The 25,608-nt window shown below is 36.4% G+C and overlaps 6 protein-coding genes across 8 annotated transcripts in view; 2 read left to right on the top strand and 4 right to left on the bottom strand.

Annotated features, from left to right (window-relative positions):
* Window positions 1–745, bottom strand: part of LOC111832446 — a 1,885-nt gene extending 1,140 nt beyond the window's left edge. Inside the window, exon 1 of the mRNA XM_023788770.1 lies at window positions 22–745. Coding sequence (XP_023644538.1) covers window positions 22–745 — 724 coding nt within the window. The remainder of the gene's footprint in view (window positions 1–21) is intronic.
* A 3,863-nt stretch (window positions 746–4,608) lies between these two features.
* Window positions 4,609–7,114, bottom strand: LOC17900785 (scarecrow-like protein 5). Its single transcript, XM_006303900.2, has 2 exons — window positions 6,937–7,114; window positions 4,609–6,456 (listed from the first exon to the last, which is right to left on the bottom strand). The coding sequence occupies exon 2, from the start codon at window positions 6,452–6,454 to the stop codon at window positions 4,865–4,867; it is 1,590 nt and encodes a 529-aa protein (XP_006303962.1). The 5' UTR covers window positions 6,455–6,456; window positions 6,937–7,114; the 3' UTR covers window positions 4,609–4,864.
* Window positions 7,115–11,381: 4,267 nt separating this feature from the next.
* Window positions 11,382–14,068, top strand: LOC17900418 (pollen receptor-like kinase 5). The gene is made up of 3 exons (XM_006304512.2): window positions 11,382–12,156; window positions 12,404–13,087; window positions 13,184–14,068. The coding sequence occupies exons 1-3, from the start codon at window positions 11,448–11,450 to the stop codon at window positions 13,858–13,860; spliced, it is 2,070 nt and encodes a 689-aa protein (XP_006304574.1). The 5' UTR covers window positions 11,382–11,447; the 3' UTR covers window positions 13,861–14,068.
* Window positions 14,069–14,530: 462 nt separating this feature from the next.
* LOC17897996 (PHD finger protein At3g20280) lies at window positions 14,531–17,759 on the top strand. Of its 3 annotated transcripts, XM_006306872.2 has the most exons (5): window positions 14,531–14,548; window positions 14,698–15,174; window positions 15,341–15,407; window positions 15,505–15,684; window positions 16,112–17,759. In XM_006306872.2, exons 2-5 carry the CDS (start codon window positions 14,758–14,760, stop codon window positions 17,473–17,475), a joined length of 2,028 nt encoding a protein of 675 aa, XP_006306934.1. In that variant the 5' UTR covers window positions 14,531–14,548; window positions 14,698–14,757; the 3' UTR covers window positions 17,476–17,759. The 3 variants fall into 3 exon arrangements, with proteins under 3 accessions (XP_006306934.1, XP_023645123.1, XP_023645124.1); XM_023789355.1 differs by lacking the exon at window positions 14,531–14,548 and having other exon boundaries at window positions 14,561–15,174; window positions 16,115–17,759; XM_023789356.1 differs by lacking the exon at window positions 14,531–14,548 and having other exon boundaries at window positions 14,561–15,174; window positions 15,508–15,684.
* Window positions 17,760–17,850: 91 nt separating this feature from the next.
* On the bottom strand, window positions 17,851–20,314 carry LOC17900705. Its single transcript, XM_006307416.2, has 4 exons — window positions 19,729–20,314; window positions 18,698–19,147; window positions 18,263–18,590; window positions 17,851–18,176 (listed from the first exon to the last, which is right to left on the bottom strand). Exons 1-4 carry the CDS (start codon window positions 20,173–20,175, stop codon window positions 18,040–18,042), a joined length of 1,362 nt encoding a protein of 453 aa, XP_006307478.1. The 5' UTR covers window positions 20,176–20,314; the 3' UTR covers window positions 17,851–18,039.
* A 3,779-nt stretch (window positions 20,315–24,093) lies between these two features.
* LOC17897637 (ethylene-responsive transcription factor 3) lies at window positions 24,094–25,346 on the bottom strand. Its single transcript, XM_006304139.2, has one exon. The coding sequence runs from the start codon at window positions 25,237–25,239 to the stop codon at window positions 24,598–24,600; it is 642 nt and encodes a 213-aa protein (XP_006304201.1). The 5' UTR covers window positions 25,240–25,346; the 3' UTR covers window positions 24,094–24,597.
* Window positions 25,347–25,608: the final 262 nt, after the last annotated feature.

Genomic DNA, 25,608 nt, shown 5'->3' on the forward strand with positions numbered 1-25,608 from the left:
GATCCATAATTGATCCATTACTCTTAGCTGGTCTCGGCAATTGAGCTGGAATCCAAGGGTCCGTCCAAACGGATATAGAATCCTCTGTCCCAACTCTTTTAATGAGCCCTTTCATAACCAGAGATCTAGCTGATACCATGCTCCTCCATCCATACGATGGGGAATACGATTTGACTTGTTCCATTGGAGTTGCATTCCTATAGTAACTGCCCTTAAACACCTTTGCAAACAGGGAATTTGGGTAATCAATCAACCTCCAAAGCTGCTTTGCTAACAGCGCTGTATAGAAATCATTTACATCGCGGAAGCCTAACCCACCACTACACTTGCTAGAGCACAATTTATCCCATGCTCGCCAGTGCATTCCCCCAGAGTAACCATTTGAACTCCACCAAAACTTTGCCACTGCACTTGTCAGTTTAGACGTAATCGACTTGGGAAGACGAAAACAAGACATCACATAGGTCGGCAATGCTGATGCCACTGACTTAATCATAACTTCCTTGCCTCCTTTAGATAGTAATTTGGCTGACCACCCATTTATATGGGTATTTAGCCTATCGCGTACAAAGGAAAAAACCTGAGTTTTAGCTCCTCCTAGACTTTCCGGTAAACCGAGGTATGAACCCATCCCCCCTAACTTCACCATTCCTAGAGTCTCTTGAACCTCAGTTCTCACCGCTGCATCCACTTTATGACCAAATTGGAGTGACGATTTGTCAAAATTTATTTGTTGACCTGACATCTTTTCATAAGCTCTGAGGATCTCCAAAACAATTGTACACTCCTCTTTAGTTGCTTTACAGAAAAACAAGCTATCATCCGCAAATAATAAATGCGAAATTGCTGGACATTTATTCCCAACCTTGATCCCCGTTATAAGTTTATCATTCTCCGCCTTTCGGATATTTGCAATTAAGACCTCCGTACAGAGTATGAATAGGTATGGAGATAGGGATCACCTTGTCTCAATCCTCTTTCCGGACGGATGGAACCTTGCGGCTGACCATTGATGAGAACCCTATACTCTACCGAGGTTACACAAAACATAATCCACGAAATCCATTTCTCGGAGAAACCAAATTTCCGGAGTAAACGTTCTATAAAAATCCACTCCACCATGTCATATGCCTTACTCATATCATATATGTCCAAACGGATATAGAATCCTCTGTCCCAACTCTTTTAATGAGCCCTTTCATAACCAGAGATCTAGCTGATACCATGCTCCTCCATCCATACGATGGGGAATACGATTTGACTTGTTCCATTGGAGTTGCATTCCTATAGTAACTGCCCTTAAACACCTTTGCAAACAGGGAATTTGGGTAATCAATCAACCTCCAAAGCTGCTTTGCTAACAGCGCTGTATAGAAATCATTTACATCGCGGAAGCCTAACCCACCACTACACTTGATAGAGCACAATTTATCCCATGCTCGCCAGTGCATTCCCCCAGAGTAACCATTTGAACTCCACCAAAACTTTGCCACTGCACTTGTCAGTTTAGACGTAATCGACTTGGGAAGACGAAAACAAGACATCACATAGGTCGGCAATGCTGATGCCACTGACTTAATCATAACTTCCTTGCCTCCTTTAGATAGTAATTTGGCCGACCACCCATTTATATGGGTATTTAGCCTATCGCGTACAAAGGAAAAAACCTGAGTTTTAGCTCCTCCTAGACTTTCCGGTAAACCGAGGTATGAACCCATCCCCCCTAACTTCACCATTCCTAGAGTCTCTTGAACCTCAGTTCTCACCGCTGCATCCACTTTATGACCAAATTGGAGTGACGATTTGTCAAAATTTATTTGTTGACCTGACATCTTTTCATAAGCTCTGAGGATCTCCAAAACAATTGTACACTCCTCTTTAGTTGATTTACAGAAAAACAAGCTATCATCCGCAAATAATAAATGCGAAATTGCTGGACATTTATTCCCAACCTTGATCCCCGTTATAAGTTTATCATTCTCGGCCTTTCGGATATTTGCAATTAAGACCTCCGTACAGAGTATGAATAGGTATGGAGATAGTGGATCACCTTGTCTCAATCCTCTTTCCGGACGGATGGAACCTTGCGGCTGACCATTGATGAGAACCCTATACTCTACCGAGGTTACACAAAACATAATCCACGAAATCCATTTCTCGGAGAAACCAAATTTCCGGAGTAAACGTTCTATAAAAATCCACTCCACCATGTCATATGCCTTACTCATATCTGTTTTAATTGATACAAACTTGTTCTTACAAGAGGGATTAGTCTGAAGCCCATGAAACATCTCCTGAGCTATTAAAATATTATCTGAAATCAACCGTCCTGCAACAAAAGCAGATTGCGTCTCCGATATAAGTTTCGGAAGGACCGTTTTTAACCGTTGACAAAGAACTTTAGAAATTACTTTGTATCCCACATTACACAGACTAATAGGGCGTAGGTCAGTCATTCTAGTAGGCCTGTCAACCTTTGGAATGAGACAAATATTTGTCTGATTTAACCGTTTATCAAAAACACCTGACGTCAGGAACGAATTAACCAAATTAACCAAGTCCTCCTTTATGACACTCCATGCTTTTTGGAAAAACATAGATGTCATCCCATCTGGCCCTGGAGGCTTATCGGGAAACATCATAAACAAAACGGCACGAAATTCCTTCTCCGTTGCCGGGGCTGTTAAAAAGTTGTTGATATCATCTGTGATACCAACCGCAACCTCTCTAAGCCCATCCTCAAAATCTTGGGGATTGGTCGTGGTAAACAGATCCTCAAAATAGGTTGTAGCCACACCACAAATATCCTTGTCCTCAGTAATCCAATTATTATGTTTATCAAATAAACCCGCAATCCGATTCCGAGCCCGACGAGTCTTTGTTTGCGCGTGAAAAAATTTGGTATTTTTATCACCCACCCGCATCCACCGGTTTCGACTTTTTTGTTGCCAGTATACCTCCTCTTCCTCATACGTTGTACGCAACCTAGCCGACAAATCATATATCTCCGAAGGTAAACTCGTGTCGTCGGCCTGTGCAGCCGCCAACTTTTCTTTTAACTCTTCAATAGTATCTCTACCAAAAGCTTTTTGCTCTCTATTCCATTGTGAAATGGAACGGCGACAGTTGATCACCTTATCCATAAAAGTCCTGGGCCCCCTCCCTGGTATGTCAGTCCATCCATCATCTATTGCCTCCATTAGTCCCTGTTTACCAATCCATCGTTTATCAAACATAAAACATCGCCTTTTCCTAATTTGTTTTTCCGCAATGGAAGCTACTATTGGTTTATGATCTGACCCAAGCATAGGTAGATATTCCACAATAGTATCCGAAAACAACTCATGCCAGTCTTCATTCCCAAGTGCCCTATCTAACCGACATCGAATAGGTTTTTTATCGCGCCAGCCTCGCCATGATAACCAGTCCCCAATATATGGAAACTCAATAAATCCGCAATTTCTTATCATCGAGTTAAAATCTAAAAAAGATGATGCGTGCCGTAATTTACCTCCCCTCTTCTCATGATTACCCGTTAGTTCATTGAAATCACCGATTATAAACCAAGGTAAATCGCGATTTAAACCCATTCGTGTTAATCTTTCCCAAACTTGATCACGTCGTTTGGGGACCGGGTCACCATAAATAAAAGTTAAATATATTGTTTTACCTTTAAATACCGTTTCAATATCTATCAGACGATTAGATTTGAATAAAATCGAAACATTAAAAATATTATTATTATAAAAAAGTGCCAAACCACCAGTACAACCAACCGGATCAACCGTGATTAGATTATTATAACCGAAATGACCTTGAAAATTTTCTAAAAAACATGACAATTGCTTAGTTTCCGAAAGAAATAAAAAGTCGGTCCGATGTTGCTTCCATAAGTCCCGAAGGTATCCGATAGTTGCCTTATTCCCTAGCCCTTGGCAATTCCAACTCAAAACCTTCATTTATCAATCTTTGGTTTGGGTGGTTTGCCTCCACCATTCGCTCCCTTCTCCATTTCCTGGTACTTCGGTTTGATGTCATCTTCTCTTTGTTCATTACCTTTCATTGGTTTCACTGGAACAATTTGTTCCTTTAATATAGGAATAGCATTATAGATCTTTGTTCCATCTCAAACCATAGCGTACAACCAAACAGCAAACTTTGTTGGGTTGATTTCTATATATACAGCAAAATTATATCTCTTACCACCCTTTTCCTAGCTGCTTTGTTGTACTGTAGCCGCTAAATAGATTCATAACTAAACCTTAAAACGATGGTTAGGTGATTACTATATAAGTACTATGTTTCTGTTTACCAATATCAGTTAATAACTGGTTACAACCAATATCAGTTAATAACTGGTTACAAGTTTGATTTATTCTCATCTCCTTCCTAAAGTTTTTAACACCTTCAAATTGGTAGTAAACGCTTTTGACTATTTATGACATACGGATTAATCAAATAGAGATGTCTGGTATTACATCAACTTAATGATTGCTTAAAAAAACACGCACGCAGAATCATCATTATCCTTGTCTTCTGCTTAATAACGACATAACCAATCCTACCAAACAAAAATAAGGACATGACCAAAAAGTAAATACCTTACTATTATGTAAAAACCAGATAAAATTATCATTTAAGTTTTCACATCGAACAAAGAGTTGTAACTTACAAGTTTGATGTCAAATCATAGTTTTTTTTGAAAATATAGAAACATAAAACTTTAAACATATGGGGGTCATCAACAACGCTTACTACTAGTACAACATTTCGACAACTGTTTCATCGGATCATTGAGTTTTTTACTTTTACAAACATATTCTAATCTCTCGGAACTTCTCAAAACCAAGCAGAGTTTTGCTTGTTACCTCCAAGCACAAGAAGTGATCAGAGGTTGGTTCTTCCATCCTAAATACAATGCTCCATCACTTTCTTCAAGGGTATACTTCTCTGAATAACTCTCAAGCAATCCTTTGATCGTTGCGTTCACATACGAGCTCAACGGATACGGTTTAAACCCCGCCATGTGAAACCGAGACCTCCATTTCCCTAGTGGCTCGTGCCTCTCTTCTCTTTCGACCCCTTCGCATGCTATAAGGTTCACAACCTCTCTAGCCAAACAATGCTGCTCAACATTGATCCTTTCCTTGTGATTTCTAGCGAGTTTCACATCGATCGATTCGAAAACCGCCAAGTAATGGTTCATTGTCTCGACAAACCGGGGAAGAAACGGCGCGGTGTTTGTATTCGCTTCTTGTTCAACTAAAGTCACGACATTCGGCGACAGATGTTTGACCAGTCTCAACAATCTATCTCTGTGATTCTCCACCGTTACGCCCTCATCAGGCATGTGGTGAAGAACGAGCGGGAAGTTAACCGCAAGCGCTTCTCCGTTTCTAACTCCTAGTTTCTCGATTTCGACTTCCGTGCAACATAAAGCAGCTCCATGAAACTCAAACGGCACACCGCACATTTCCGCTAGCTTCCCGAGTCTTTGACCAACTAATTCAAGTCCGCCTTGTCGAGCAAACGATGATCTTGGATCATCAATTCCCGTTATCCTAACTTTCGGAGGTCCACCAGGACGAGCACCGAGAGCACGGATTAAACTCACCCATTGACCTCCCTGAGAAATCTGGAAATCAATAATGTGCACAAAACTCTCGTTCTTCACAGCTTCAGCTATAGCTCCATTTGCAGATTCATATCCGAATTTGAAATACGGGCAGGCTTCATACAAGATATGCATATAAGTAAGAAGCTCAGGACCTGTCGGGTCTTTGCATCTCAAAGCTTTATAGATAGAGCTACCCGAAGAAGCTAACCGAGCAACTAGCCCTTCAAGCATATAAGCGCCTAACCGCTGAACAGGCTCACCAGAAACTGAAACCATTTGCTGTAACTGAGAAACCAACCAATCAGTCAAATCCACATCACAGTTTTCAACTGCTTTAGCGCATTCATAGAGCACTCCTTTCAAATCCCCCCTAGAGATCATCTCCATAGATCTATACATAGCAGAGGAGACAACTCTATGCTGCTGTCCAAACCCACCTTGATGGTTAAAGCTGCTGTCTAAATCAGGCTCCATCATTGCAGTCTCCAAATCTTTAAGCATGAGACTAAGCTCGGTCTCGTTGTTGTTTGTGGCGGAAGATCCGCTTAAAGGAGAGTTATTGTTATCGTCAGGGGAATGGTTAAACCGGGATGAGCTGTTGTTGTTGTTGGCTTGTGAAATCGGACTTTCATTAGAAGAAAAGCTTGTGGTTGAAGAAGAATTGTTGTTGTTGTTGTTCATGTTAAGACAAGGATGAGACTTGGTGCCTGAAGAGGACTCAAGTGTGCAGTAAGAATCAAATGTCTGAGCAGAAAGGTCCATTTGCTTAACCGAAGATGGCGGATGGTAAAACATTGAAGATCCATCTTGAATCATATGTTTCTGTGTAGCTTCCATATCTGCCACCAAAAAACAGTTTCTGAGATTATAATAATAAGAAAAACCCTAACCGTTCATCTTTAGATTCATCATTGGAGAGACAATTCAAGAAAAGAAAAAAAACTAAAAAAAGGTTGGATCTTTATGTAGATAGATTTCAATTGAAGATCGACCCAACAGAGAAAAATCATAAACAAGATCGAAGCATGAATTCAGTTATCTGTAGATAAACAAAGTTCAGAGATTTTGTAACCGTGAATTCTAAGCTAAGAGATAACTGTTACATAAACCCTAAAAGCTAATAACTCAATTTCAACACAGCTTCAACCACAAACAAAGTAAATTGTAGATAGTACAATTAGATTGAACAACAAAGAAGAAGAACAACAAATTTTTAAGTAAACATAACACAGAAACAAGAACTCAGCAAAAAGCAACCGACAGAAGAAAACTCGACTTGATTGTAAAAAAGATGGAAACTTTGAAATCAAGAATCTCACCTGGTTGTTGAGTTCGCAAAGAGATGGAGAGGTTGAGAGATTCTTGAAGAAAAAGAACGATTTGGTAGATATTTTTGATTCAGAAGGTTGAAGAGAAAGAGAGAGAGAGAGAAGAGCTTCTTTTTTTGATTACCACTTGCCTCTAATACTTTACACCCAGGTTGGGGAATAATAATAAAAACGCTCACACCTCTTTTCATTTTTATCCTCATCTCTTTCTCAAACCTATATACCCCTTTGACTATTCCATTTTACGTTTCTGCCACTGTTGTATTGTGTTGTGTTCTGTCTTTTTTTTTCTAGCGCGTAAAGAATAAATATAAATTTCAAACACAGTCAATATTAGTATGAAGACGAGTAAAATTATGCATATAACAAGTGTAATAGATTTTGTCATGCATTACATCATTCATTTGATTATCTGAGATATTTGATGAGAATCACTGATATCAGCATTATATAGTGGTAGATGATAGAATGATTTAACATATAATAAATGATGGAACATGAGATGTTAAATGTTGGATTAAATAAAATGATTTTTGTAGTTAATGATAGAGTGGTTGAAATGTCGTATGGGGCTATGGGCTGAGAGGCTGACCATGTTTTACCAGAGTCAATTTCTATTTATTTTTAGTTTTTTTTTTGGTTACGTAATACGTCATTCAACTTGTAACAGTTTTCGTTCCTTCTGTTTTAACCCTTTTATAAATAAAAAAAAAACAATGAAAACGAATTTAACTAGAAAAATTCGTGGAAATCAATCTTTTTGGAATAGTATGATAATAATTGGAAAAAATAATTTTTTCTTGTTTTATCTTTTGAGTAGTAGTATAATTAAGATATGTTACTCCAATTCTTCTAGATAATGAATGGAACACTTCTAACAAATAAAAAAAAAAGAACAAGAAATGTAAACACGAGCAAAAAAGCCAAAAAAAAAAACAAAACAATGGGTACGTAGTTGTCAATTGAGTATTAATAAGGGCACATGGTTCTTCATAATATTAATGTTAAAGTCTTTGGAACATAATTTAAATTATAAAAACAAGAAAAAATCGTACGAACGAATAATTACGATGACATGTTAAGAAAAAATAAAATAAAATAAAAACACATGATGGTGATCTATAATATTCTATGTGTGGACGAATGTATGAAAGCAAAATTATAAACATGCTCTCTCTTTTTGTTTCCCTTTTTGGTATAACCCCTTATTGAACAATCAAAGTATTATACACTTAAGTTAATGTTATCACCAAACTCGCACAATAATATAGGTTTAGCCTGATTTATAATGCGATACCATATTGTTATCAGTGAAGCTTGATGGGTTTTACCATACTAGATTGTATTTTTATTTTACAACTCGATCGGTTTTCAATTTTTTCAGCTTTTAGTATTAGGCTATTAATATTAGCCAAAAGCGAGGGTAAAATGGTCCGTAAACATCGATGAGATCGAAAAGGGATGCATAAAGATGAGATGAGATGAGATGAGATGAGATGAGATGAGATGAGATGAGATGAGATGAGATGAGATGAGATGAGATGAGACCAAACGTGCAAGGCAGGGGTTGGTCCAAACCACTTCTCACTTTGAGGCCTAAAAGTTTGTGATTATTCCCTGCCTTTTTATCCTTATCATTTTTATTTTTTTTTATTTACTGATTTTTTCTTCATTTGGAGTCAAATTTTTTATGCCAAGTAAAGTAACACAATCACTTTTTTACATAAATGTGATTTATTTATCTCGTGTTCAAACTACAAAAGATCAGTGAATGTTTTTTATTTTTAAGTGGGTGCATCATTCATTTGTGATATAAGTAGGTATAATTATTCTTATACATTTTTGTCAGTCTCTACCTTAACTAAAAAGGGTTTCATATATTTTCTCTTATATGAACAAAAAGGGTCAAAGAAAACAATTTGTGAAAAAGAGACCCATATAGTACTATTCTGAGGCTTCGAATAGAGAGAGCATATCAGGTATATCGGGCAGAGCAGATCAAACGGTTCAAACATATCAAGCAAAATAAAGCAGATCAAACACTCCAAATTTCCAGCACTTTTAATGTTCACAGTAAAGTACAATTTTCTTTTAAAATTTTGATCTGATAGGAGGACAATTATTTTTTTATAATATTTTCTTTTTTGAACTGCACCATATTTATTTTATGTTGAAAGGTAAATATACAGAACATTAGATCTGCTTGACAAAATAATTGTTTACTATCTGTTTTTCATTCAATGCCTGATACTAGAATAAATTTCTACTAATGTTTTATCAAATTACATACATAGTAGTTATCAAAGTACATAGTAGTTTATCAAAGTACTATTTTTATGAGATGATGGTAGACCGGTAGTACTTGGAAGTGTGTATAGTCCGTATATGCATTGTTAAGAGTTAAGTGTAGAAACATATATATCTTTGATCAAAGAGAAGAGTTCCAGCACACGAACAGAATGGTGTATGGACGCAGCAGAAATGTGTACTTTGGAAGTTCACACGTTATGATTTCATGCCGACCTTTTGAGTTTTGTCCCACCCATCACTTTAAAGATCCCTTTGACCCATTCCGCGTTGTTTTTTTCTAAAGAATTTTTGAGATTTCAGATTTGACCTCCCATTTCTATAATTAGTTTACTTTACCTTATTAATTTCTTTCTTTCTTTTTTTGTCTTAATATGCTTTTTATCTTGCTCTCTCGATGGAGTAACACACTGTCGGAAAGAAAAAATAATCAACTCTTTGACAAATCACAGAATTTCAAAAAGGGCATTACAAAGTCATCATCTAGCTATAATTTCATTACTAGACTTTTGATAAGATACAAAAGTTCCTTGCCAGATTTTTATGTAAGAGACAAACTAAGCTTCGGACAACAACAAAAAAAAAGAAGAAGACAAAACTGAGTAAAAAGTTTTCCTCCCGGCATGGCTAATTAAACCTATCGATATTTATCAAACATGACAAAGAAAAAGAAGTTCATAAGTAATGTATAGAGAGAATATATCATGATGTATAGGGTGACAGAGAAATCTCTAAAACTCTACAAGTTATATAACACATTACTTGTTTAGCACATAGATAATTATTAATCCACCAATTCATGCATACTTCTTGAAATCAGTTACACCAAAATTCAGTTTCATCTAGAGGAAAAATAAACCTTGATTGATTGGGACAAAAGCAAATAAAAAAATCAGAACAACAAGGATTACATGCTGTGAAATTCATCCATCGTTGAGGTAACCAGAGAATGAACATCTCTAAGCACTAAGGCATGATCACTTGCATTTGAGGAGGAGAATAAAACTCTCAAAATATTCTACGGTGACCTTAGCTCTATATCCCTTCTTCTTTATCCACACATACTCCATTTTGATCGTGAAGGATTGTAAATCTATTTTTTGCTCGTCTTTTTGTTCAACTGATGAAGCGTGAAAGAATTTTGTACTTTTAACTCCTGCAAGCTAATATTGCTGCTCTTTTAGAACCAGAAGGTTTCCTCTTCCTTGTAAGCATCACACAATCTCAATTTCAAAATCGAGGAGGACTTCTGGTGAAGCAAGATCATCCGTATAAGTTTTGTCAATCTTATCTCGGAGTTCCTTAATAAGTTTTCGCCTAAGTTTTGTCAATCTTATTTCGGAGTTCCTTAGTATGTTTTTAGTTTGATGCATCATACATTCATACTTGCATCATACATTCATACTTGCATCATACATTCATACTACATTTGTATAACAATGGTACATATCATAACATTGGCACACTTGTCCAGTATTTATTTTACACTTAATCTGAATGGATACGCTTCTTTATAATAAAAATGATGCATTTTTCACATAATTGTTCATATTTTAATATGTTTCTACATTTAGTATGCAACACGATATTGCTAGCTATTTAATAAAGAGACAACAACAACATTTTTATTTGTCTACTTCAATTTTTATTACACAACTACAGTATTAATAATGAATTTATAAAATTTTCAATGCAGGACGAAAAAAAAATTCAATACAGACGTTGCAATTAAAATGGATTGTTTTCAAGTTATAAAACACATACTTCATACTTGCTTAATTCTTTCATAAAACGTCATGCCTAATTCTTGAAATCAGTTATACCAAAATCGAGTTTAATTTAGAGGAAAAAAATATTTTGGTTGGAACAAATAATTGCAAATGACAAATCAGAACAACTAGGATTACATGTATATATAGCTTAATAGTTAAAACAAGATAATTGAACGGTCATCCAAAGATCTCTCTCTCACCTAATAATAATCTTAAGACGACACAAATCCCAAAAAAAAAAAAAAAAAAAAAAAAAAATCACAGCTTTATCAATTTAAATAATTTTGCTTTGTCTATTCTTGCTAGGTTTTGTTCTTCTCTCTTCCTTCACACAATTTCTTGGGTTTCACGAAAGACAACAACAACAACAAGAAAAAGAGATTTCACGGGGATCAAATCGATTCCATTGCGCGTGTAACCGCAATGCGAAATTGGGAGAACCCGGTTATGCTTGCGTGTAACACGGCTTCGAAGAAAAATCTACCTTCTTGCATTTTCCTCATCATCTTTACCACCGTGTTATGTCCGGTAGCAATGTCACAGGTGCTTGTGCCAGGTTCAGATGCAGATTGTCTCTTGAGATTCAAAGATACCTTAGCAAATGGCTCAGACTTCAGTAGTTGGGATCCATCAACATCACCATGTCAAGGAAATACAGCGAACTGGTTTGGTGTTCTTTGTAGTAATTTCGTTTGGGGGATACAACTAGAAGGAATGGGCTTGACTGGGAAATTAAACCTTGACCCATTGGTTCCTATGAAGAATCTACGAACCATAAGCTTCATGAACAATAATTTCAATGGTCCAATGCCTCAAGTTAAGAGGTTTAGTGCACTGAAATCTTTGTACTTGTCTAATAACCGATTTTCGGGGGAGATACCCGCAGACGAATTTCAAGGTATGCCGCATTTGAAGAAGATTTTGTTGGCAAATAACGCGTTCCGAGGAACAATTCCTTCTTCTCTAGCCACTTTGCCTATGCTTTTAGAGGTGAGGCTAAATGGTAACCAGTTTCAAGGGCAAATACCAAAATTTCAACAGAGGGATCTTAAGTTAGCTAGCTTTGAAAACAATGACCTTGATGGACCGATACCCCCAAGCCTTCGAAACATGGATCCAGGCTCTTTTGCAGGTAACATTTTTAACGTTCTATGTATAGATTAACATTATCATATGTACTTGGTTCGACATCACAATTCACAAAAATATTAATGTCGGTATCACAATTCACAAAACCCCTCTTAGGTCTTTAATTTTTTTTCAATATAGTTGAACCCAAAAATAATAATTTTTACTATACAATTTGCATTAAAACTTTCTAAGAGTTGATGCATTTTTACATGCCATTACACTAATGTTTTGTGTTTTGTAAAATGTAGGTAACAAAGATTTGTGTGATGCTCCCTTAAGTCCATGTTCCCTTAACTCTCCGAAAATTCCTGATGTTCCGGTATCTCCTGGTGATCCAAATTCTCTTACTCCACCTCCCATGGAGAAAAAGACCGGATCCTTTTATACTTTAGCAATCATTTTGATTGTTATCGGCATAATACTAGTGATCATCGCACTTGTGTTCTGTTTCGTTCAAACAAGAAGACGTCATCTCTTGTCAGCTTATCCTTCTGCAGGCAAGGAAAGGATAGAGAGCTACAATTATCATCACCACACTGCAAGCAAGAACAATAAACCTGCGGAATCTGTTGTGAATCACACAAGGAGAAGAAGATCGAATCCTGATTCAGGAGGCAGACTCCTATTTGTGCGGGAAGACATTCAAAGATTTGGTCTACAAGATCTTCTCAGAGCTTCAGCTGAAGTTCTTGGTAGCGGAACGTTTGGTGCTTCATACAAAGCAGCAATATCTAGTGGACAAACATTAGTTGTGAAGAGGTATAAACATATGAACAATGTTGGAAGAGAAGAATTTCATGAGCATATGAGACGTTTAGGGAGATTAAACCACCCCAATCTATTGCCTCTCGTCGCTTACTATTACCGTAGAGAAGAGAAGCTTCTAGTCACTCAATTCATGCCTAATAGTAGCTTGGCAAGCCATCTTCATGGTAACATTTCACATTACATTTTGCAGTCTTTTATCTAAACTATAATGTATAATGTTTGTGAGTACTCCTAACTATTTGAATCATAAATGTTCTCAGCGAATCATTCCGCTGGATTGGATTGGATAACGCGTTTAAAGATCATAAAAGGAGTAGCAAAGGGTTTATCTTACTTGTTCGAGGAGTTACCTACACTAACGATTCCTCACGGTCATATAAAGTCGTCGAACATTGTTTTAGACGAATCATTCGAGCCATTGTTAACAGACTACGCTCTAAGACCGGTGATGAGCTCAGAGCACGCACATAACTTCATGACAGCATACAAATCGCCAGAGTATAGACCCGCGAAAGGACAAGTGATAACGAAGAAGACAGATGTTTGGTGTTTCGGTGTGTTGATATTGGAGATTTTGACAGGGAGATTCCCTGAGAATTACTTAACGCAAGGTTATGATCCGAACATGAGCCTTGTGACATGGGTGAACGATATGGTTAAGGAGAAGAAAACAGGTGACGTGTTCGACAAGGAAATGAAAGGGAAGAAGAATTGTAAAGCGGAAATGATAAATTTGTTGAAGGTAGGGTTGAGATGTTGCGAAGAGGAAGAAGAGAGGAGAATGGAGATGAGAGAAGCTGTGGAGATGATTGAGATGTTGGGAGAAGAAGATTCTGATGATGATTTTGGTTCGATGGATCATCATCGCGGGACTCATAATTTGTATTCTTCAATGTTGTTAGACGATGATGACTTTGGTTTCTCGATGAATCGATGACTTCTTTTAGGATAAAAAGTTGAAAAAGAAAGAAGAAGATGATGTTCCGGATCGGAGGACGTAGCTTCACCGGAGGGAAGAATGAGAGGACCATATATGCTACTTGAGGGGCTTTCTCCTAATTTGTATGGTTAACACAGATATGAAAATGTATGAGCAATATAATGGACTAAACACATGTATATTATGTCTCTGTGTTACTGTAATTAATCACCATCATCATCAACTTTAGGTCTTTAATCCAACGAATGATTTATTTATTTTAAAAAAGATTTCCTTTTCAGCTTTATATATATCATATTCTCATTGTGTCAAAGTGTAGATTTCTTTTTCTTTTTTTTGTAACCTTTATATATTATCATCATCGGCTTTAATGTAATCACCATATATTTCAACGATTTTTGCAAAGAGTTGATCATCAAAGTTTTAGGTTTTAGGATTTTATATTGGATGGGCTACGCAATTGGACAAGGGTTTAGAATAACAAAAGAAAAAAACATAAAAGCCCACTTTCTCTAGCCTGTTTAGAATAAGTACATAATAAGGCTTGATTATATAATTAGAAGGCCCAAATTTGAGCCCAGAAAAACAATTGCATAGGAGGTGATGAATAAAGAAGCCGAAGCAGCACGCCCTCTCTCGTCATCTTCTAGCTTGCTGCAAAAAAATCCTCTTTTTGTAAAATTCGGTAATCATCGACTCGTCCTTTCCTTTCTAAATAATTTTCCCCCAAATTTTTACCCGCGAAAATTAGGTTTTCTCACATTTTAATTCCTTTTTCAAATGTTTTAAAGCTAAACAAAAAAAAACTCAGATCTTCTTCCCTCTCTCTTCTAGGGTTTTTACTTTTCCTCACTCACTCCGATTCGTCTCCTTTCGCGGATCTCTTCGTTTGAGATGGATGTGGCGATTAGTGATGCGGCGGTGAATCTTGAATCCGCTGAAGAGAAGAGAGATGAAGAGCATATAGACGGAGTGGACGAATCTGTGATGGTGGTGGAACCGCCGGCGAAGAAGCCACGTTTTGACGAAGAAGTTAACAGAGTCGCGGAGATTGTCCTTGTTTTATCGGCATTGCGGAAGATTCGAGGTGGGAGAAACCCGACGGAGTTGGAGATTGAGCTGATGGTGGAAGCTAAATCGAAATTGGTTGACATGTGTCAGGAGTTTTCTCCTAAGGATATTATCGCTAGGGATGCTATTGGTGCTGTGATTGAAGATCTGGGTCTGAATGCTAAGCTTAAAGATCAGAGATTAGGGTTTCGAGCACCCAAGTTAACCATCACTGAGAAGTTATCCCTTGGGAAGAGAAAGGTTTGACTCCTCTTTTTCTTTCTTCTATGTTCAATTGGTAGATTAGTATGTACCATGCACATTGATCTGAGTCTATATAGATAAAGATTTAGCCTTGTTTTTCAGATTTAATCAATTAGCAATTTTTGTTGGTATAAGTTGTTTTTTCCCTGATGTTTCTCTCCAGATGGAAGAATCTAAAAAGAACCCAGTAGTATCCACTTCTCATACATCCCCAGGTCATTCAGCTCCTGGTATGACTACATTTACAATCACTTTTCAATAAACCATTAGCTAATAACTTCAAGAGTTAAGTCATGGTAATCTTCTCCGCCTATGATTTTGTTGCAGCAGCAAATCATGTTTCTACGGCACATCAGTGGCCTAATAGCGAAATGAAGGCAACTACTAGTTCTGTTAATGCTGCAACTGGAAGCCATTTTGTTAGGGATGCATCTGGAATAACACAATCTAGAATGGAGAGACCACAGTTTAAGTCAGATATGCATACCGGTGTTTCTCAGGCACCAGGTACTTCCACTTTGCTTACCTTGTTATATCCCCATTTTGTGTTCTAGAGATATTATTTGCTAAGATATCATCAGCTAGAAATAATAGCTCAAAATTGGTGTTAGCTGGTGAATTGTTTAGTCAGTTAGCTGGTTTACTATAGTTATACTTTATACGTTAGAAGTAAAAAAACCTAATGAACATGTGCACATAGTGCCACATCTGAGAACTATTTCCCATTTCTTGGTTTAAATTTTTTAATTAAGCCTCCATTGTCAGAGTGTTTAATAAGGTTTGTTGTTGGTAGAAAACTTACTGGCGATTTCTACATTTTCCCTGGAGACTTGGCATATTCTCTCTCTGATCCTGTTTATCAGTTATTTTTTTGCTATCTGAGACTTGACAAGTATCTATGATCCCTAAATTATTGCCTCTTCTTTTGAAACAGCAGTTCCTGCTGGAAATTACTATGGGAATAATACATCTTGGTCTGCCCAACCTCATTCGAGTTCCTCCACCATTTCATTTGGTACGACATCAGAGAGCAAAGTTCCTGTTCAGAGTTCTTCCAGAGTCACAGATCCGAGCTTTAGACCATTTATGTCCCAAACCCCACCAGGTGCATTCCCAGGCATGAAAGGAGTGAGTTATGGTCAAACTTCTTCACCTTTTGGAAACAACAACCATGCTGAAATTGCCAAGATAATCCATAAAGTTCTGCAACCTCGGGCTAAACAAAATCTCTTGTGGAACCCACCTTCGAGAGAATACATGAGTAAAGCAATGACATGCCAAATGTGTCACGGAACTATCAATGAAGTAGAGACTGTGCTAATCTGTGATGCTTGTGAAAAAGGATATCACTTGAAATGTCTCCACGCTCACAATATGAAAGGAGTTCCGAAATCTGAATGGCATTGCTCAAGGTGTGTGCAATTATACAATGGCAAGTCTTTTCCTCCTAAATACGGCCGTGTCATGAGAAGCGCCACTACAGCCAAAATGTCTTCTAGTACAGCCGAAGTTCAGTCACCTGCAGAGAAGAGGGTTGGTAAAATGGATCAAAAGGTTAGTCAAGGGGCAATGCCACATTCCAGGACAGCAAAATCAGTTGAGGATTCAGCTATGGAACAAACTGTTGAAGCTGGAGATGCAGATATGAATCCAATTGTTGAAGCTGAAGATGCATCTATGAATCCAACAGTTAAAGCAGCTATGAGTCAATTAGTTGAAGCTGGAGAAGCAGCTATGAATCCAACAGTTGAAGCTGAAGATGCAGCTATGAATTCAATAGTTAAAGAAGCTATGAGTCAAATAGTTGAAGCTGAAGATGCAGCTATCAATCAAGCAGTTGATGCTAACTTTAAATCACCAGTTCCTATAGGAAAAGCTGATGGTAATAGTGATGATCCTTCAGAACCAGTATCTCACTCAGAAACTCTTCATCCTCCAAACCTAGAGAAAAAGATAGTACTGAGCAAAGATGCGACAGAGAGACCTGTTTCCACAGGTAAGCAAGATGAAATCCTGACGATTGTAGCGGAATCATCATTACAAGAGGAGAATTCAGCTTCGCAGACAGAGAACTCACCAACCCAGGCTCCTCCTTCTCAATCGAACACAGATCATGTCCAACAGCAGAACACAACACCAAATGTCCAAGAAGCTGTACAGAAGAACTACACAGAAGATCCAGCCCCGCCTACTCCGTCGCAATCCAACGCAGATCATGTCCAACAGCAGAACACAACACCAAAAGTCCAAGAAGCGATACAGAATGTCACGGAAAATCAAGAGGAAGACAAAAGCTGATAATGGTTCAGACAAAAGTTACAGGGAACAATATTCACTTTGTCCACAAAAGTCACCGCTCTTACTCTCTTTGGTCATCAAGTATATATATTCTATAGTAAGTGATGATATCTTTGATTTAACCTTTGGCTTAGGTTGAATTGCTAAATCTTATTTTATGAAGCGCGTGTGGTTCAATTTTCTGAGCATAAGTAGCGACTGATTTTAGTTTGAGCCGCTGTGTAGTGTGGCGCTTGAACATTTTTGAAGGTACTTTCTGAAATAATTCCTTACTTTTACAGTAACCTTATAAAAGCCTCATCTGGCAACACATTGACTCCGAATAAACTTAATTTGTTTCGCTAAAAGTACAAAACATCCTAAATTCAGAAAATATGAAAGTAAAAAATAGAAATGCTTTTATTTCGAATCTAATTTACAAGAACATGAACTCTATAACAATAATTAATACAACAACATATTGAAAGCACAGATAAATTGATATACAGTGGAAATTACAAAGGAAAAACAGATATAACAGTGCCAAAACATTTTCGAGGTTTCTTGATCGATCCCAAAAGAGTTTCAAGAAATTCCAATGGTTTTACCGAGAAGCCAAAGAACAAGAGACAATTCAAGTCCAAAGATGGTATGGAGTGTACCTCTATCAAGTGTAAACCCATACACTGTGATCCCTGCTCTGTTATTCTCGAAATAACTCACTGCGAAAAATTCAACCAGACATAGTTAAGTAAACCATTAAGACAAAAAAAAAATGCATTGCAGAAGACTTTGTTCTTGTTCTTACCTAGAGCTTGTCGTTTTTGGAATGACATGGTACTGAAAGCATAAGCAGGAATGATGTTATTGTTGTCTATATCATCTTCTTCGTCACCATACTCGTCACTGTCTGATTCTGTAAGTGTGATAACATCTTGACCTTTGTTGTTATCTATGTTGTTGTTTCTAGCAACCAAAGTTGGCGTCTCTCCATCAACTGTCTGATCAAAGGATTCTAACGTAGCGCATACATGCCATTTCGCAGCTAAACATGTCACAGCTTGAGCCTTGTGTGTGATCTTTGATGCACTTCGTAATAGTATGAGAAGTGCAGTGACTAATGTCATTGAACAAAGCTGCGTATAAAAAAAACAAAGAAGTAAAACTATTAAGTTCTCTCGAATGTGGTTTTATCTAGAAACAAATTAAACAAACATATATAGTGAGAGTAAAGGAAACTTACAGCGAGTTCTCCAGCTCTGTAGATATTGACTTCAGTGTAGGCTTTGGTAGTAATAAGCAGAGAAGAAAACTGACTACCAGTAACAAGAATCAATAAACATAGAATGAAAGAACGATATCTATGGCTGATGATTCTAAGATGACGTCTGATCCGGAGATGTTCAGACAAGATCGAACCAACGTCAGAATCAATCTGAAAGAGCTTAGCAAAGTCTTGAAGACGAAGAATCTGAAGATGGCAAATGAGACGGAAGAGAACACACACAAGGAAGATCACGGTTGTACGGTAAAGCCAAGAACAAAGCTCCATTACACAAGCAACTGTATCGCTCAAGACAACGTTTCCTAAAAAGGGTATTTGAGATCCACCTGATGCGTACCACCAAATTTTGTATGCACTCATTGCTGAGAAACAAGGGATCACGAAGTAGGACACAATATGAAGCGAAGTCTATAAAAAAAAAAAAAAACAATAAAATTGTAACGCTTGTAGAACAAGTAATAGGGTAAATCCAGAGTTTTTTTCTTTTACTTTTTACTGCAAAGAGAATTTCACCAAAGTTTAAAAACCCAAAAAAAATGTTACAGAAGAAGAGAGAGTGAGAAACTGATAATGACATACATTATTAAAAAAATTCCTATGTCTTTGTCAATACTTCAACACTTCAAGATGCGTGGAGTTGTTGCCTTACTTTATGAAATATTCATGATTCTTCTATTCTATCAATCTTCTTCTTTGTTCTATATATTATATAATTTCTTTTTCCAACTTGACTCTTTATTATTCTTTACACAAATTATTTGCCATAATTCCTAAAGGAATAGAATATTAAACCTTACACACACAAATGAGCTGTTTACACCATGCATTGAAAAAGATCTATTCTTAGCTTCGACATAGTGCGACATTATCTTGATCCATTCCAAAATTTCTCAAGAAATCAAGAAATTAACGTAATTAAACCAAAACTGAGAAACTAAAAAAAACAAGAATTAGGGAAGAAGTAAAAAGAGTTGAGAAATGAAACTGACGTTGAGTTGATTGGTGTAGTTGCGTCTAACGGTTTCGCTCTCGTCCCAGAGTTTATCAAAGAAGAGGAACCTTCGAAGACCATACTTGCTAACGAACCTGGTGAGACAGAGGAAAGAGACGGTGGCGACGCTGCTAAGAGAGAGCTGGACGACGGAATCGTAAGGTCTAGAATGGTAACTGTCGCAGTCAGCGCAAGCGAGGAAGAAATGAGAAAAGGAGGGAACGAGGAGGGTGAAGACGAAGAACATGGTCCAAGAGAGGATAGCTGTCCATGGACTCGAGTGATCAACGCACATCCATCTTAGGAATTTCCTGAAGCTCTGTAGCTCGTCTTGCTGGTACGATACGCAACGGTTGAACATCTTGTTCGTTTTGTTGTTGTTGTTGTTGTTGTCGTGGTTTATCAGCGGCTCTTTCCCGGCGACGCCGATGTCGATGTCCGCCATGGTGAATCAGAGTTTAGAGAAACAGAGAGAGAGAGAGAGAAACGCGTTTGCGTTCTTTTTTACTGCGATTTGGTGATGCGATCTGTGAACACAAGTGAGACGTTATTTATAAGTTTTTTTTTTTTTTTTTGTTTGGCGTGTAAAGTTGGTTTCTAGTATCTACACATATAGTCAGAGATTAAATTTTGGAACATACAAAGTAAACTCTTTTTTAAAAACATTGTATTTCATTTTTCAACATAACCTGATACTTTATTACATGGGTATATTTCAAAACAATATAAAAAGTGTTAATTTTATCAAGAATCATGTTGTTATTTATGAAAGTTTTAACACTAATTAATTATTTTCTAGTTCGATGATGTTTTTCTCGTGAAATTTATAGTGAGTTGGTGGTATAGAGTGATTCTATAGTAATCAAGAGTAAATAATTTATCATCTGGCTGACATGAATAAGTATCTTTCTTCTTCTTCGACGTAGATATATATGATCACAACACAGGTCTTGTACTAATACCTTACACAACACAACTAGTCGAAAAGCCGAGGAGCATGAGACTCGACTGAAGAGACAATATGGTTAAGTAGTCGGACCATGAGTGTTGAAAATATATATGATCCATGACCCAGTCAACTGAATGGTATTATTATGGGGTTTTTTTTGTTTTTTGTAGAATGGTATTATGGTTAGCTTTAAAAAATGTTGAAAAGATAAAAGACAATTACTTTGTAATTAGTTTTTTTTTTTTTTTTTAACCTTACTTTGTAAGTTTTTTTGTCACGTAAATCTACTCTTAAATGGAACAAGTTAAATTCATAAACAAAATATTTAATAACTTGTTTGTACTATCAAACTATGTATAAAAAAAACATAACCTTAATGCAAAGTGGAAACAAATCAGATCGTAGAGGAACATGAGCACAGGCTGTGTGGACTGGAACCCACTTGCCATGTGTTTAGATGCCTCACCACCGTAGAAGCATCGCCACGCGTACGTGCCCTTTTGGCTGTTCCTCAATTACCATATTAATCACTAAATTAGTCGGATGTAATAATATGTAAGATAACAAAATGTCATTGGAAGAACAACTAATAATATCACACACACTATTTTTGTATGTAGTAGAATGATTTTCTTATTAAATTTAATTTTATTTCGATGATCTTAAACAACTGTTTATATTTATAGCCACCGGCAGGAGGATATGTCTTTAAGTTTATTGGAAGAAAACTATAATTTTAAGGGGGAATTTCAAAAATATCCCTTTTTATATACTTTTTTTTTAAAATACTTTATTTTTAAATTTTATCAAAAAACCCACCTAGAATGTTGAAATTTATCCAAATATGTCTGTAAGCTTATAAATATATACACAAATTACTTTTATATGTGTATTAAACTTTATATACCTTTCATAAATAGCGTAAAAATAAATTATAAAAACCTTATAAAACTTATAAAAACGATTTAATTTTAAATGGCTAATTAAGTTATTATGTGAATGAATGTCTAACTCAATTAGTGCTTATGATTCAAATCGAATACCATACGTTATTAAATTATTCACAAATTAAAGTTAATGATTGTGAATGATTCGAAATCAATTCGTTTGTTTGCATCTGGTTTGATTACTTGTGGCCTTGTCAGTCCCTTAGTGGCTATGTTTTTGATAGACACCATGTAAACCTTAAACAGATGTTCATCATTTACTTATTTCACATGGTTAATACTAATATTTAATCACAATTATTTCATGAATTAATTCTTCTACCACAATGTAACCTCAATACATAAACATAAAATAATCTACTATTCCAATTGTTTTGTAGTTCGGAAAAAACTTTTATCTATTTTTTTCTTTATCAGCCAACAATTTTTTTTTTTCAAGATCGTGTATGTTAAATTATAACGTTGTCGGTTTTGTTTTCTGCCTAATGTTATTTTGAGTCTACAAAATCCAGATTAGTAGGCAACTGAATACTACAGTGCAAATACCATTGTGACTATTGCAAAGCTGGATTATAATAGAAAATGTGGCATATGTCATATGTGGACAATGAACCACTTAATTTCAGATACTTAATGAGTTATGATATCGTTTGTTTTGATTATGATTGTTCGCTTATGTTTACGTTTAAGTTTCCTGGTTATAATTGTCGATACATGCAAACGCCAACACAAACACAATCGTATAAGCAAGTAAGCAACTACACAAACATAACCTAGTTACATACTTACATGAAGTCTATTTTGTATGAGTTCATAAATTACTATGATCATGTTTGATGTTTCTTAATCCTAGTTAGAAACTTAGAATACATGGTGAAGTCACCGAGTACGAGTACAAAGTAACATGTATTTTTATCGGAAAGTAATTAAAGTTATGCATAATTATCACGACACGACGGCGACCTATTTTACCCCAAAAAAATATATATATATTATCACGACACCAAGTAATTTAGTAACATGTCTTGTACGAAGTACAGTATATATATAATTTGGGCTTCCAAAAGCCTAGCTCGAGATTATGGATAGCCCGAGCCCATTATTAGCCAACAAACTATCTCTTTCCTTTACCGAATATTCAATGTTCGAAGTGATAATTAACAAAAAAAAACAGAAGTGCTAATTAATTTCTTACAACAAATAAAGAATAATGAAAAAGAATCTATTACATTAAAGTAAAGTTTCGACGGTTAATCCACGAAATAATGGAGCAATATAGGTATAATCAAATCTCAGATTGGGCAAATATTGAGCATATTAATATACTGTAATACGTTATCACAAACTCGTTACAATTAAGTCACAATTTGTTTTCCTAAAATGTTTTATCAATTCTTGATCTCTAGGCTCTTAATAAAACTTGTTTTGTTACACTACTATCTAACAAGATTCAAGAGATGGTGTAATCTTTAGAACAACGGTAAAAACAAACTTGTGGGTTTTGGTTAGAAACCAAAGGTCGTTTAATAAAGTGTGTGTATGAATGCTGGCAGGAAAAAAGTAAAGTAGAGATACCCAAATTTAAGGGTAACGCCGAACACAAAATCTAATCTAATAGGTCAAACACGAAAAGAATCTGCCTGCCACCTCTCTATCTCTCACCGAGATTTTTTTTTTTTTTTTTGTAAACTCTCTCAAAGAGATTTATTATCAATTTGCCCACCAAACTCAACCAAAACTATTGTCTCAATTACCTAAAAATAAAATATTTTTCCTCTTTTTAACAAATATACAATAGCTAGAAAAATACCATTTTAATACCTCAAAAAAAAAAATACTAGTTGTTATTCCGAAAAACAATATCACAACGTAAAACCTCAACAATACCATAATTTTTTAGGTATACAATAGCTAGATATATACCCTTTCAATACCTAAAAAAAATACTAGTAGTTGTTATTCGAAAAATATCACATCTTATGAAAAAACAAAACTTCAACAGTACCACAAACAATTTTTCAGGTTGAAGAAACGTTTCGAAAACTTCTACTACCTAAAATTAAATTTTGAAATTCTCAAGAGTTTGGTATTAATTCCAGAAAACACAAAGATCTAGCATACCTTGGAACTCAAAACAAGCTTTACAAATAAGCGACAATTATAATCATATAGTACTGTATTTTATTTTATGTAGATCTGGGTGTTAATTTTGAATTTTGAAGATGTAACACTTTTAAGACCCATTGCCAAATCTCTAATTAATCAAAAGAACACAGAACTTGTTAAGATTCAACACATGAACAGTTTATAAAACAAGCTTCACTTTTATCTTAACAAGTTCAGACATCCATAACAAGAACTACTGATCTTCTAACAAAACCCATATATTATTATTATTATTGATTTCGATCCAAAAGCCATAACAATAATACGAAAAATGCAGAGCTCAAAGAAGATGATAAAGATCTAAAAAAAAAAAAAGGATTCTAGATTTTATTTAGAATCATCAGTGTTGCAAATGTATATGTTACAAAGATGTTGTTGTTGTTGTTGATCTTTCTCAAGAAAATAAACGAAACACAGATCTGCTCTTTTCTCTTACAGTAAAACAAATAAACAAAACCAGATCATCTCGTTCGTCTGCTTCTTCTTCTTCTTCTTGATTTGAAGATTTTCAATAAGTAGTAGTAGTAATAATAATACTGTTACAATAATATATCATCAACAACACAGAAGTAGAACACAGAACCAGCACTAGCTCAAGCTCATCACCATCTTCTTCGTGTGTCTTGTCTTTCTATCTCTCGACTTCAACGAAACAGGAAATAAAAGAAAAATTAAAAAAAAAAACCTTTTCGAGAAAAAAAAAATTTAGAAACGGATTTTTTTTTTCCTTCTTCTTCCATATGAAAATCAAATCGATGAGACGGATCTGTGGTATTTTGATTTTTGATAAACCAAAAGTAGTGAATTAGAGACGTAGATCGGTACAGTGAAGATCATCAGAAGAACCATTGAAGAAGTCAACATCATCCAACGGTGGGAAATTAAGATCGAACTGAAACGGCGGATTCCTCCGCCTCGAAGCGATATCGTCGTCGATAACAGAGGACGAGGAATCGCAGTCGCTGTGACAATCCTCCGGTACAACAGGCGGTGTTCTAGGATACCTCTTTGCGGCGGGCGGCGTCGTCACGGGTTTGGTAGAGGTAGGTCTGGGTCCGCTAAAGGATTCGACGGTGCTGCTCATGCTGCTACAAGTGGGGCGGTTAACAACGGGATGGGTATTATTAGTATCAGCGTGGAATAACCGGTGGTCCATGAAGGGATCGAATTGGTTAATGGTGGAAGGGAAGGGGAGATTGGGAGAGGAAGGAAGGATGGGGAAGTTGGTTTTGGCTTTGGGACCACGGAGGTTGCGAGCGGCGGAGTCGTAGGCGCGAGCGGCTTCTTCGGCGGAGTCGAAAGTGCCTAACCAAACGCGTGATTTTTTCCATGGATCGCGGATCTCGGCGGCGAAACGTCCCCAAGGTCTCTTCCGAACGCCTCTGAAACGTTGGGTGTCTTTGAGAGAAGCGTTGATGACGGCGGAAGAGCCTCGTCCTCTCTTCATAGAGTGGAGTTTAAAGAAAAAGGAGCCAGAGGTAATGGTGATGGAGAAAAGGATCTGTGTGAGATAGAGAGAGAAGATGAAGATGAGGGGAGAGATGATGGTGGTGGGAGGAATGGGGCAAGATAGGGAAAAAAAAAAAAAGCTCTTCTTCTTCCTTCTTTCTTTCTTTTTTTAAAATTTAATATTCATTTTTTTAAAATAACAAATTTTAAGTTTAATTTTAAGTTTTGGTTTTGTTTGTGATATTTGTTTTCTTTTTTAAAAAATAAAATTAAAAATTGGTTGGAATAGTTTTTGTTAATGTGGAATTGCTTGCTTGCTAGCTTTCTCTCACACGCCCGCCCCACAAGACCGACCAAACTCGGTTTC

Source organism: Capsella rubella, unplaced genomic scaffold, assembly GCF_000375325.1.
Source record: "Capsella rubella cultivar Monte Gargano unplaced genomic scaffold, Caprub1_0 scaffold_1, whole genome shotgun sequence".
In the NCBI taxonomy this organism is placed as follows: domain Eukaryota; kingdom Viridiplantae; phylum Streptophyta; class Magnoliopsida; order Brassicales; family Brassicaceae; genus Capsella; species Capsella rubella.